Source organism: Rhopalosiphum padi, chromosome 2, assembly GCF_020882245.1.
Source record: "Rhopalosiphum padi isolate XX-2018 chromosome 2, ASM2088224v1, whole genome shotgun sequence".
In the NCBI taxonomy this organism is placed as follows: Eukaryota; Metazoa; Arthropoda; class Insecta; order Hemiptera; family Aphididae; genus Rhopalosiphum; species Rhopalosiphum padi.
The window spans coordinates 53,109,671-53,124,183 of record NC_083598.1 but is presented as its reverse complement, the minus strand read 5'-3'; the positions used below and the strand labels follow the sequence as shown (position 1 = coordinate 53,124,183).

At 25.1% G+C, this 14,513-nt stretch overlaps 1 protein-coding gene across 2 annotated transcripts in view; it reads right to left on the bottom strand.

The window, feature by feature from the left end:
- Positions 1-3,682: 3,682 nt before the first annotated feature.
- LOC132920352 (regulating synaptic membrane exocytosis protein 1) overlaps positions 3,683-14,513 on the bottom strand; it is a 187,858-nt gene continuing 177,027 nt past the window's right edge. The window contains exons 16-24 of one of the 2 annotated variants that reach the window (XM_060982679.1): positions 12,370-12,575; positions 10,068-10,231; positions 9,837-9,995; positions 9,583-9,762; positions 9,363-9,524; positions 9,178-9,262; positions 9,036-9,094; positions 8,845-8,946; positions 3,683-6,486 (exon numbers count right to left, since the gene is read on the bottom strand). In XM_060982679.1, the coding sequence (XP_060838662.1) occupies positions 6,185-6,486; positions 8,845-8,946; positions 9,036-9,094; positions 9,178-9,262; positions 9,363-9,524; positions 9,583-9,762; positions 9,837-9,995; positions 10,068-10,231; positions 12,370-12,575 (1,419 nt within the window). In that variant the 3' untranslated portion in view covers positions 3,683-6,184. The remainder of the gene's footprint in view (positions 6,487-8,844; positions 8,947-9,035; positions 9,095-9,177; positions 9,263-9,362; positions 9,525-9,582; positions 9,763-9,836; positions 9,996-10,067; positions 10,232-12,369; positions 12,576-14,513) is intronic. The other variant, XM_060982678.1, reaches the window with a different exon arrangement.

Sequence of the window (14,513 nt, the reverse complement as noted above, 5' to 3'; positions counted from 1 at the left end):
TTAAATATTACAAAAATAAAAATTGAAATAGGGTGGCTTTCCGTTCACGTAGACCAACTGCTGTTAGGTAATCGATAAAAAAAATTATCACGTCGAAGCGTCTTAAAATGGAACAAAAAACATGTATTTGTGACGTATCTTATTCACGCCACACGACCAGGCTCCTCACATCAACATTTAGGCTCCTGTACTTAATATTTTTGCGAGCCCTATACAAAATTTCTAATAACAACATTTATCATAATAATTAATCAAAAGTCAAAAATAATAATGTATTTTTTATTGCAATATTATTTAAACGATTCTGCAAATGTTTCAATGTATATTCTATATAGTGTATAACGTAGTGCGTTGCACAATATTGCGATCAAATCTAGTCTAGAAAGATACATCTAATCGTTATAATTGAAAAAAAACTAACAACATAATATTATTTCAATTGATACGGTTGTCCCATACATGATTATTTCTAGATAATTAATAGTTAACCTGCAGATTAAAATACTAAAAATTATAAAATATAATTTAATAGGTATATCTAAAATATTTCAAAATTTATTTTTCTTATTTTTTGGCGGGCCCCTGCCACTGCCCCAAACAGCTTTTCTTGCACATGAATATGCTGTACAGCAAAAGCTACTTTGTCTGGATAATTATCATTAAAATAATATTATTATTTCATATTATAAGTCTAGTTTTGAAAATTACCGTTTTTGTTATAACTGATTATTTTTAAAAGTACTTACTGGGAAATTTTGTACATTGATTTTTTCAAATATCTTGTATTATTAATTATCCTAAATCGTAATTCGCTATCAAAGAATATTCCCAAAACGTGGGGACAGACACAAAAATAAAAAAAAAATAAAATAAAAAAAAAACATAATTGTAATTTGACACATTAATAATTCCGTTCTGAACCTGAAATGTATAAATTATACCTTTATTGCTACTCTATCAAATATATTATCATACATATGAAAATGAAAAGTTTTAATATTGAAGGAAATTTTCAGATTTTTTAAAAAAATTTTCAACGTTTTAAAATGTATATGATATTATATCTTACAAAAATCTATCGCATTATTATTAATATTATAGTAAAATTAATTTACCTGGTTAAAAAAACAATTCATATTTGTACATAACATACGATCGGAAAGTTAATAATTACAAATATGTTATATTATATTATTATTTTCAATAGAAATTCAATGGATGCTCTCTAGCGTACAATTTATATAAGCAAATGGCTAAAGCGGTGTCCACACTGTTGCGCTAGAGTGCGAAACTAAAGTTTAATGAAATGCTGCAATTCCAACAATAATATTTACAATTTTAGTGATACTAATAGTATGTAAATGATTGTAATTAATACATTTTATTCTACTCAAAATATAGTTTTACAGTAATTATTATAGTATTATATCATAAAATGCCGATTGCTCAACGGTGAATAAATGATTATATTATAATTTATAGGTATTCAACAAAATTGTTTTATTGAGAAGTGGCACACTCTAGTGATAGATATTATTTATCAACTTTCAGTTTATAATTCACTTTAAGAGATTGCGTATACTAAACAACGAATGTAATAATTAAATAGTCAATATAGGTACTCACATGATACTTAAAATAATCAAAGATGGCCAATATTCGGGTACACGCTGAGACACACTGAAGATGAATTACACACCTTTATAACAGAAGGAACTATAACTTGTGGAGAAAACAATAACACGAAGTGAACGAGATAATAACCAATCACATAATGAATGACGCAGGAGTTTTTTTTTATAGAAAACCCAAGGATACATCACAAAAAGCAAGAAAATATAAAAATAATTTGTTGTGATTTAAATGAAGGAAACATAAAAAAAAAACTATATAAAATTGGTAAATTAACCAAAAACGTGGTGTTATTCTTTTTGTCAGAATAAGATACATTACTTAAACAAATTCTCTTTGTTTGAATTTCATATTCATCATAATATTTATAAAAAACTAAAAAATTATGATAATTATCGTACATTTTCAATGGTCGAAATTACCGGATACGTATAATTTTGTTTTTAGACGTACCTAGTTATTGCAACCAACTAACCAACAAATATTTTACTGTAGTCAATACGTTCACTTATATCCGGTTATTGCAACCAATAGAAAACCAAAATTTGTATAGAAGCTTTGGCATGAAAAAAAAAATGTATATAATATACTGTTTTAATGAATATTAACATAATATCTAGTTATTGCACCGAATTGTAATTAAAAAATCAGTTTTTACCATTTTATTTCAATATTATTGGACGTATTGATTTTTGCACCCGTTGATAGAGATTTTTTTTCTAAATATTTTTATTTTAAAAACCGATTCTTGAAAAATGTGGACGTATCCAGAAATAATTACACCAGGGCCTTCAAATCTATGAATTTAAAAAAGAAATTCTATTTTATGCTATGTAATGCTAAATAATTTATTTGTTTTTAAATTTATATAGATAAAATTATCATACATAATTAATTATATTAAACGATATTATAAGATTTACCATAAATTATTCTTGCAGTAAATAGTAACAAATATACAAAAATCAGTTAATTTTTTTTATATAATTAAAATAGTTTTTATTAGGTAGTACCTAAATTGGATCTGCGATAATTTGTGTTCATTTTGAAAGCGGCAAGTTGAGTCCCGGGTATAAAAAGGTAGTAAGTAAGTTTGGTTCCGGCTATAAACCATTGGCGTGACTAGGTCTAAAATATTAAAACTTAAAACTTTAATATTTTGTATTTATACAATTTACTTTTGAATAATTTTGGTATGTGGGTGAAATATTACAAGTACAATCTGAGACACATATTAAATTACTAAGTACAATACAAAAAAAGAAAATTACGTTTGGTAAAGAAAAACACTTAAGGGAACAAATGACAAATTTGTTAAATATTTATCATTTAAGTTTTTACCTAAAACATGAAATTTATACGTACTAACATTTTTTTCCATGACTCAATTTTTTAATTATTATATCATATTATATTACTTATTTAAAACCTGATATTATAAAAACAACATATATTTTAATTTATATATTTTTTTCCAGGACCCAATTTAAAGAGATAAGGTCATTTGAGGGCCAATTTACCAATAACTGAATTTTATTAAAATTATGAATTAGACTATCCACTATTTGATGACTTAATTTGAGTTCCCATCTATGTTTTCCGCTTAACAGTCTGTATTCGTTAAAGGTGTGTTTGATTGTTAGAATGGTGTTAAAAGTTCAACATTTAAGAATTTAACATACGAGTATTATTTAGGTGTATAATATTAACACTATACACAAGGTTATTATTTAAACATTGAATACAATTATTTTTAAATATTACCTTTTATTTTAAAATTTTGTTGCGTCCAATTCTAACATTGCATAAAATATTACCTTTTTTTCGTTTTGTCGTTAATTTTATCTGTAATATAGAAAAGAATATAGATAATTGTATTATTTTATATTGCATGATAATAACACAAATTATATTATTGTTTAAAACATGTTTATTATATTTGATAAATATTTTTTTTCTAACAACTAACATTTACGCTAATATACATATTTTTAAATAAATATATTATATTATATATTATCATGGTTCCGATATATTTTTTTAGGTCCTACATGTGATTCAATAGTTTCGAATAAAGATTGTCATGAATTTAATTGTACAATAATATAAAAAAATCTATATAATAAAATATCAAAACAATAAACATTAAAAAGTCAAATTATAATAATAAAAAGTATCACTATTGAATAACGAACATATTCAAAACAGTGACTTAATTATAATCAAATGGTAACTTTCGAAACATAACAAAAATTACAAATTATCAGTTTGGTAAAATTAAACTAAGACCAGTGTTAATAGGTAGGAATCACGATTTTTTTTCTTAAAATATTTATACAATAAAAATAAAATCGTACACGAGCTATACTTGTATGGGTATCTATATGGATGTAATATTATTATTAATTATATAATTTGAGTAATAATTATTGTTATTTGATCATTCTACTAAAATAATGGTGGTCAAACACAGCAGATTAACTAAAACAAAATTAATAACATATTTTTTCCACTGTGTCAAAGCACCATATTAATTATTATTGAGTTCTTACATCGAAAAATGTATTAGTTGTAAATACGTATAATTATATAAAACATTTAACTACGCATAGGCAATAAAAATCTACACCAGAAATGTATACAATATTAATGTTATGGTTTTCAATTTACATTGCAATAATTTGCAAAATAACTATATTATGTATAAATTATATTACTCTAAATATTGTATCCATAATAATTACGTATGTATATGAGATTGTCTCAATAAAATCGTTTTACTAGACAGTCAATAAATATACGACTTATATTATTACATCGTGTCCCTATAATATTATTATATACCTAATTTAACTTAGTTTAATTTATATTTGTTGGCAAAATATTTTCATAAGCCCGCGTGGATCGAATACAAACATTTTGAACATTGCAAATGTTAACTTAATTTAACAACTCAAATAGACAATTACAATTATTTTCAAGACAACATTACGTTCAGTTAAACAATTAGTAAAAAGTTTATTAACATAATGTAAAAATTAATTATTGAAAGTACGTAAATAATTATTTATATAACAACATAACAATTTCAATAGATAAAAAAAAATAATCGAAGTAATGATATAATCTAATAAATTAAGTACACAAGTAAAAATATGTATAAATATATAAACTTTAAGATTTCTGAAATGTACACTTGCTATGTTTACATTTATTATTCAACTTAATTACATTATTATTAACCGTTAACTTACATACGTTTCTTTTCACTAGTACGTTCATATCACAACTAACACGAACAATAAATAGAACATTATACTAGTTATTTTGCTCAATAATCATAATTTATAACCATATTATCCTCGTATAACTATTTAAATATGTTTTAACCTAACCATTTTGTTTCTAACAAATGGTCCCATATTTATATTATGGTTTAAATAGCTCATAAATGATTGAGTTATTATTATATCGTATCCAAATAAAATGTCTATCATTCATTTCTTTACATAATTTATTTGGATATTATGAAATAAATTATAATTTTTAAAAAATAAATAAAATTCAAAATACTATAGATAATTAAAAATAAATTTTTGATTAAATAAACCGTATTTTAATCTGATTATATACTTTAAACACCTAATTAAAAATATTGAATTATAAGTATAAATAATTATGTGTTTTACATAGTATATCGGTCTATTAACAGTAATAATATTGTGTACGTTACGTTTTATAAATGTTATTAGTTCAATATTTTAATGGGTATGATACGCTACACTTTCAAATTATAATATATTGTAAAAATGATTTTAAAAAAAAAGTTATTATTTGTGATTTAAATATTTATTTAAGTAGTAGGAAAAATAAAGGCATAATAATAATTAGCAATATCATGCATGTTATCGTGATTATGGCTTTTAAATAATATCACTTAACGACTTAACATCTAAACTTATTTTTTCTATAGGGTATAATTTATAATGAAATATTAGGTAATTTCGTTTTCGATTTTTTTATTATAATAATATTATTATTATTACTACTACACTTATTAATTGATTAAATGCCCAAATAATTTATATTTTTAAAACCAATATTTATTTAAAATCAAAATGTCACGTATAGTTTGAATAATGCTTTAATGTAACGTCGATTTCTCTTCAGTTAGTTATACTAATATACTATTTTTATTTTTTAGAAACTATACGATGATTAAAAAAAAATTGAAAATAATTACAAGAAAATACATTTTTTCTGAACGTAAATTAAATTGAATTTTATCATGCGGTTTGGTTTCTTATATGATAATGATACATTTTGTATATTTTATAGCTGAGTTCAGTAATATTTATAATAAGTGTGCGTTTTAGAAATTTAATAGGTATATATTGCAGGATCACAATAGTATAATGATAAAATAAAAATAAAAACTCCAGAGAAACCAATTAATACGTAATTATAATTCCCAAGATGACAGTACTTGGAGATAAGTTGATATATATATATATATATATATTAATTACAAACGACACTTCATGGCATAACGTCACGGAGAGTCATTGGAGTCAGAGCCTAAACTCTGTATAGGGAAAAGTGGATACCATCCTTCGGTGACTTGTGTCAGCTTCAGAGCGTCGAGGGTGACTTCGGCCCCGCCCAAACCTTGGTTGTGCTCAAAGCCTTTTTGCCGTTCCCAAAGCATCACTAGTAGTGACCTGCCCAACACATCGCACGCGGAGTACCTAAGTGTTTGGTTGTATTCCGGATTGCAGTTATGACGGACCACGCGGGTCTTACGTTTCTGTAACCAACGGTCATTTTCTCGGAGATACGTTTTCACGTAAGTATCTAAACACAAAAAACAAAAATAGATTATTCAAGACGTTAAACTCAGATGGGACATAACATTTAAATCTACAGAGGCAAAAAGAAAACTCAATGTTATCAGGTTTAAATCAAATATAGTATTATAAATGTTAGCGTTAAAACTTTTAGTACGAAATGGTATTATGCCGTGAAATATGTAGGTGCCTACCTACTTTATATACTAAAATTAAGTTAATAAATGGATGTATAATATATATTGTTCGTTTGCGGAAACAGGTACACTCTATCACTCGTCAACCTGTAAATATTTTTCAATTCTGTTTGCGGGAAGTTAAACTAGACTAATGGATCATAAATTTATATTACTTATAAGTTATAATTTTTTTAACTTATGCATTTTGGGTATGCGCAACAAAAACTTAATTTTTTTGATGGCAACCCCTATTTTGAATACTATTTTCGAACTAATCAATTTTTTTCAAGTAATTTTGATTTATCAATTTGTTTTCTAAACACGAAATTAACAAAATAATCAACATCACTATTCGTCTTTTAAATATATAATTTTGTTTAAACTTCAAATAAAAAATATGCCATATGTCTTTAATATTTTAAGTATATATAAAAACTTATAATGACTCTTATATTACATTTTCAAGGCTTAAATTACATTATCGGTAATAATTCTTTAAAAAAAAAAACTAAAAATTTCTCATGCTTATAAATAGCTTGGAAAGAGTTAAAATATTCAGAAAATTTTATCTTTTATAGAAAACAATACCATATAAACGTTTGATGAAAATTGCAAGTATCTATAGTTATTTGTTTTTGAATCACAATAAAATATCAACAATTGTTTGAAGAGAAATATTCAGTTTCAACACTACAATTTTTTTATATAAAATATGACCAGTAAATTAATTTTGCATTGTCTTTTGAATTTACCACTTTTGTATTTAAAATGGCTATCTATACAATTAAAACAAGTACATCCAATAATGGTATGGTATACTAAGTTCATAGTTAAACGAGTCTGCACAGTACGCACTTACGTACATATTATTATGATGTTGGTGTTCTTAAAATACGTTGAATAATTAATTGAAAATTTAAATTTTAAAACTTCTAAGTGTGATTTTAATGTACTTCCATGTATATAAATGCAACCGCGTATGCTTTTAGCGCACCTATTTTGTTGTCGTTCTTTATGTAGTCACGCCCACAAAGGAAATGCTTTTACAATTTATTATTATTATTAGTTATTACCACGTGCGTTTAATTAAATACCTACCTATAATAAACGCAATGTATAAACTTTAATGAAGTTAAATGTGAACCCAGTCTTACGCTGATATAATATTGTGTTTGCATGTTATTTAAATATGTTTCATATCCCGTGGACACATCTCAATTCAATATTATTAGTTGCATTGTAATGATTTCGATGATTTATTATTATTATTATTTTTTTTTTGTTTAAAAGTAATATTTATGATTTTTGAGGCGCTTTAGATTTTTTATAGAAATTTAAGGGTTCTTGAATAAAAAAAAGTCTAAGAATCGCTGAGTTAGATAGATAATACAACACGGGGTGGGATTCTTTTCGCACAAAAATGACCTTTCCTTTTCCACCCATGTTCTTTTCAACAAAATATTTTAAAATTATTTTTCTTTTTTATACAAAAATATTATAACTTTTTCTCCCACCACTCCATTATTAAGACTATGGGAGACACTTTTTTTAAATTATCAGTATTATGAAGTCGTTTACCATTAATTATAGAATTTTTTGAACACTACGCCAAATTTCATAACTTATTCTGTATATGTTATACTATAGTGAATAGACTATGTCCAATATAATGTCTTATTATACAGCCTACTACCGGTAATGAAGAGATTTATTTATTATTTATAAATTATTTTGTTGGTTCTTTAAAAAATTAAAGGCCGAAAATGAAGGATTTATCAAAGCTTTCAATAAATTTCCACAGGAGAAATGCATTATTTTTATGATATTGTTCTATATAATATACTGATCGATCAATATAAATTAATAATAATTTGACAATTTATTATTTTTAAAACCGGATTATAATATATATTTTTTTAATAAACAAAAATATAAACTTTTTGGAAACAACCTCTTCGCGGTACTCTCTGAGTAAATTTAAGTAGTTTTTATAAATAATTTATACAAAACAAAAAATATAAAGTAAGTGTTCTACAAAGCTTTGATTAGAAAAGTGTATAAAAAAGGATAATATAATATGTTTGGGTAAAAAGGGAAAACCATTTTAAAATATTTTGTACATTTATAAGGGAAAGAGGTCTTGCAGTACACTTGAAAAAACCTAATTTTATTATTTTAATATTTACCTGGTGGCGAATCTTCGGCTCTTATTCCACGAGCGCACACCACGTCGACTTCAAGCTGACCTTTGGTCATTAGTAATCCTAGTTTGAGTTCAATATGACAACCTATATTTTCATACATCAAAAATCGTTAATCGTTATTCATATTTAATTCATTAATATAATACATCCATCATTCTTCTGCATGACGTTACCTGAACTTATGCCGTATCCACGTGGCATAATTTGGCCCGGACCCAGTCGAATGGAATCACTGAAATGCAAATACAAATATATTTTATAGTCAAAATTATAACGCAGTACAAACATTTTTAAATTGTTGTGTATTATACACACCCAACTGTTTCGTCTTCGTATTTGGACGTTGGTTCAGGTTTTTCCATAACAGACTCTTTATGTGGTCGCATACACAGGCTACCCCCTTTATCAAAAAATATAACGTAACATTTTCTCATATTAAGCCAATATTGTATAATGTGTTATTTTAATATAATATAAATCGCTATAATTCAATCAATTACTTCGCATTCCTCTTTTATCACCACAAATGCTCATACTACGACCGAGCAATTCTCCTTTTACGGCTTTTAAGTTTTTAAGGATCTCATCCGGATCTTGTCGGGGTGTGCATGAACTCCTGCGCCGACTTCTGTTCGTGTAAGGAGTGGTCGTTAGCTCAGGATCTGTATGATTTCAAAGGCGTGTAAACTGAGAATAAAATGAACGAAAACTGAAATTTACCTTTGTCAGTATTTTGTATTGACTGGAATGAACTACGACGAGACCCTGGCAACGACCGAGAGAAATCCTTGTTCAGCTGATACGGTTCAACGTCCAACTGTTCCGACTGGCTCGACCCTCGGCGAGAATTTGCCATATAAGCGTGATCTGGATGTAAGAATCCATCGAGTTCGCGTTCTTCTGCAATTTATGTGATTATATTATAATGTTAGGTTAGGTCGATAAAATGATATCGTCTTAATAATTATATGTACCAGATACTGAACGGATTTGACTCCGTAATCCTCCTTTTCCAGTCTCAGAAATTGAGCTTCTAGGTGATTTAGAGGCTTTACTATGATTTGGTGACTCCAACTCATACCATATCATCGCATTGTCTAAAAGTGCGTTTTGTAAATTTACAACAAACTCGCCTATAAAATAAAGAAAGTCAAATAAACGGAAACTGTGTTATTATTATTATTATTATTATTTATTCATATTACCTAATATGACGTCGTCTTTATCTGGTCTGTAATCATAAAGTATGACTTCCATTTGCTTTTCGATTAATGTCTCAGAACGAACATTCGGCATTTCAAGTGTGGTATTCCATATAGGGTTCAATGATGGTTCTGCGACTTCGGTCCTTACAATATTTGTCTCCACGCTAATACGTAAATTAAATATAAATTCTCAAAATTATTTTACATTAATATGAATCGCACTATATATACAACTTTTGCAAGCAATCAAAACATTCAAAGCTAATATTATGTATAAAAATATCAGGAATAAATTATATGAAAAATCATATTTATATATTTTCTACAAATTACGACCTATTATTATGATAAACGATTATAGTTATACATATTTTATAATAATTTATTATAGAAAGTATCATGAGAATTAATATAAAAAAAACGATATACAATATTATATTTCCTAAATGGAATATATTTTTTAATTTTTAGTCTTTAATAAGACTTTATATCCAAAACTTATTTATTGTCGATTAGTGTTAAATCTGTATGAATCAAACTATGATATATAAATACTATTCCATATGAAATATAATAATAATATAATATAGAATTAATAATCAATTTGATTGCAGCAACAAATTTAATTTATATTATGATGATTTGAAGAAAAAAAACAATAGATTTCGTAATGCAAATGAAAATAAAAAAAGTTTAATTTACATAATAGAAATGGGAAAAAATGGGATTTAGAGTTTCTTTGGGTAAAAACTAAAAATTCATATCTGTGTTTATGTGATTATGATGGTAAACAAAAAGATAAGTAGGAATATTAATTTAATAAATTAACCGGGAAATGAAAGTACACTTCCGATTTTTTAATGTACATTGTAGGGTTATTGTATTATTTTTCTCTTTTAAAATAATTATTAATTCTTAAGGAATATCATATTTTTAATATCTACAAAATTATTTTATACTTCAGATGAAATTATACTGAATCCTGAAAAAATTAATTAAGTATATTAAAATATGCAAAAGGAGGGGAATAGAAATATTCAAGCACATAAAATAATTGTTTTTTTTTCCTGAAAATCCAAATGTAGATTTTAATTATTTTTATAGTTCAATTAGTTTTTAAAATTATGAAATTATTAATTAAAAATGCTTATTAAATATGAATATAATTTGTGTTAATCTAAAATTTAAAACTGTTAGTAGGTTTACGTTATAAATTTACGAAAATATTTAGTAACTGTAAAAGTAGTTAAGTTAAATAATTTATTATACATAATTATATTAGCTACCTATATACAATGTTATTTTATTTATTTAGAATTTAACAACTGCATTAGTAATAATTAATTATTAAATATCCAACAATTTTTCTTTAATTTAAATACTAATTTTAAGTGATACCTATTAATTATAGAAATTGAAATGTATACCAAACATATTCATACTATCGAAAAGAAGGTTTAATAGCGTAGAAACTTTACTTCATAAAATATATAATTAACTTATTTATTAGAAAGCCACGTAAAAATCTATTTGAAAAAAAATTATATTATTCAGTAGGTACTATATGAAACGAAGAGAAATAGCAAATGTGTAAAAATTATTATAATTAAATGAAAAAAGTAATTCGGTATTCATACGACTAACACACGTCTAAAAATATATAATATGTTTATAAAATTATATATGTATATTGTTCATTTATAAAAAAAATACTAAGTAAAAATATTATTTTTTACCAAAATCATTTGCGTGTTTTCAAACTTTTAACACAAAATATTATAACGCCGTGAGTATATTATTTATATTTTAATGGTTTCAAATATTTAAAAAGTGCTTTTACATAAATTTCATTTTTAAATTAGTTTTTTTTTTTATTGAATTTTGATGGATGGTTTTATTCAACTCCCTAGGCAGGACCATTTTAATTAAAATCACTTTATTTTATATTATTAGTAAATTATAGAATTTATATTATATTTATATTTATATTATTTTCATTTTTTCTCCATGTTAAATATTTGGAATGGTTTTCTATTTCCTTTGCCTATTTTATCGATCAGTTAAGATAAAACGTAAACACGTGAAGGGAATTTTTGTTTTTTTAATTTTTCAGTATTTTTGTTTTGTTTTGTTTTTTTTTTTATTAGAATTATCTATAATATAATGGACAACGAAAGCATCGATTATATTTTATTGTTTTAATACATAATGTAGTTTTTTGTTCATTCGATTTATAATAACGATTTTGAGATTATCTATTGTAGAAATTATGATACTATATATGTATAGTATTATTATTTACGTGAACGGAAGAAGTTTTATCTGCACATATGCTTCGGGCAGTGAACCATAATCAGCATCGTTTCTCATCTGCAAGCCATTAGCTGCCAAGACAGATATAGACAATTCATTTTTTCCGTCTCTGTACCAGACTTGCATTTGAATACCACCAATGATATTTCTTTCTCGAATAGAATCTTCAGGGATGGGTTGAGCCATACCAGACGTCTGGAAAATCGGGTAATTTTAAAATACGAAAACGAGATAAATACAATTTTAAGAATTGTATGTACGATTATTATAAAGGTATGATTCGATTACGTGCACTGAAATAGAATGTAAATGGTTACAATATAAAAATATCTTATAAAGGTAGCAGTTTGATTAAAAAGAAAACCTACAAGACAATATAATTCTTATGAAAAATATGTTTGATTCAGAACTTATAATTTTTTTTTTAATCAAACGTTGGCAAAGTAATGTATCGTTCCATGCAAAAATTAAATAAATCATTATTTAGCGATACTTTAAAACACAATATACTACATTTTCTATATAATATATAAGTACGATCTATGTCTACGACTCGTAAATTAATTAATTAATTATTGTTATTATAAATTAATTAAAATTGTATATACAGGATATTGTACTTAATAAAATCAATGAAGAAGCACGCATGCTGAAAGCTAGAATTAAAATAAAAAATAAAATAGCTTGATGACAATCGATAATTATGATCGTACGTATGTATACGTAATATGTATTGGTCGTACGGCACAATACTTATGTACAAAACTTGTAATCCATAAACTAAGTAAGTATAACTAGATTTACAAGTATTTAATCAATTGTATGTGTAGGTATATACCTATGTATAAAACATACATTATATATATATATAAAAAAAGTAGGTATTCAAAGGCTGTCAGGGCTTAGAATCATAATACGGTGGACGCTATTATAATATTATGTGGGGCGTAACTTGGGTTATGTTTAATGTATCAAATCAAAAACAAACAAAATATAAAACAATCTTCCGATGATTTCGAAAGATACGTAATTATTATTATTAATATTAATAATAATAATGATAATAATAATAATAATAATAATAATAATAATAGTAATAATAATAATAATAATAATAATAATGATTGCATGGATACAACCAATAACACAACATGGGATGTTACAAACATTTTGTTCTTAAACCAATACATTAGATTATAATATAAATGTAATGATAGGGCCTAATTTTATAATTAGGTAAAAGTATACTAATGTTAACCCAAACTAAATCGTGTATATGTGTAAAACAATCACAAAGGCGAATGTATGTGTTTTAATAATAATAATAATATACGTAGTAGTAATAATAATAATAGGTAGGTAGTTGAATAACAAGCTGCAAGATGATAAAAAAAAAGTTTTATGTATTAGTTGTATGTATATGAGAAAAAAATACATTACATGTCAAGCACACGACGAAAAGCTGAAAAATAGTACAAAGAATGGTTGCATAACGGAGTTTAGCAAACCATGACTATAGTCAATTATTTAAAAAGCGAATTGCTGTGTTTCTGTAAAAAAAAAATTGGATTATGAAATTGAATCATTTTTTTTCCTACGCTCCAAACGATATTTTTTCGAAATATCACATTACAATAATATAAATGTTGTGTTCGGTATGATAACCAATAGCGCAAAACAACGTATCGTAATAATTGTTACTTAAATTTTAAAATATTCAAAGTTAAAATAAAACATAATATCTTCGATGAACGCCCGTGAAAAACACCTCGATGATGAATGTCTGTAAATGTATAACACAGCGCCTGTCGTTTAACAATATTGGCATATCGTTATCATAATGGTTATGAAAATATATAATATAATAATATTATATCAGTTTATGAGTAATAAAAAAGAATTAAAAACCATCGCTGTCAAGTATAAAAATATGTAACTGTATCGATTTTAATAAACGTAAAATAATAATGACGTATTCTTGGTCCACTTGCCATAAAGATTGCATCACGAAACATGAAATATTTTAGAATTCGTGAATTCGTGTTGCCGTCAATTCATAAACAATAGGTATCAGAATTTTCGGGAACAAACAAATATATTGCATTATACAAAAAACAACAAAACGCCGTTTAA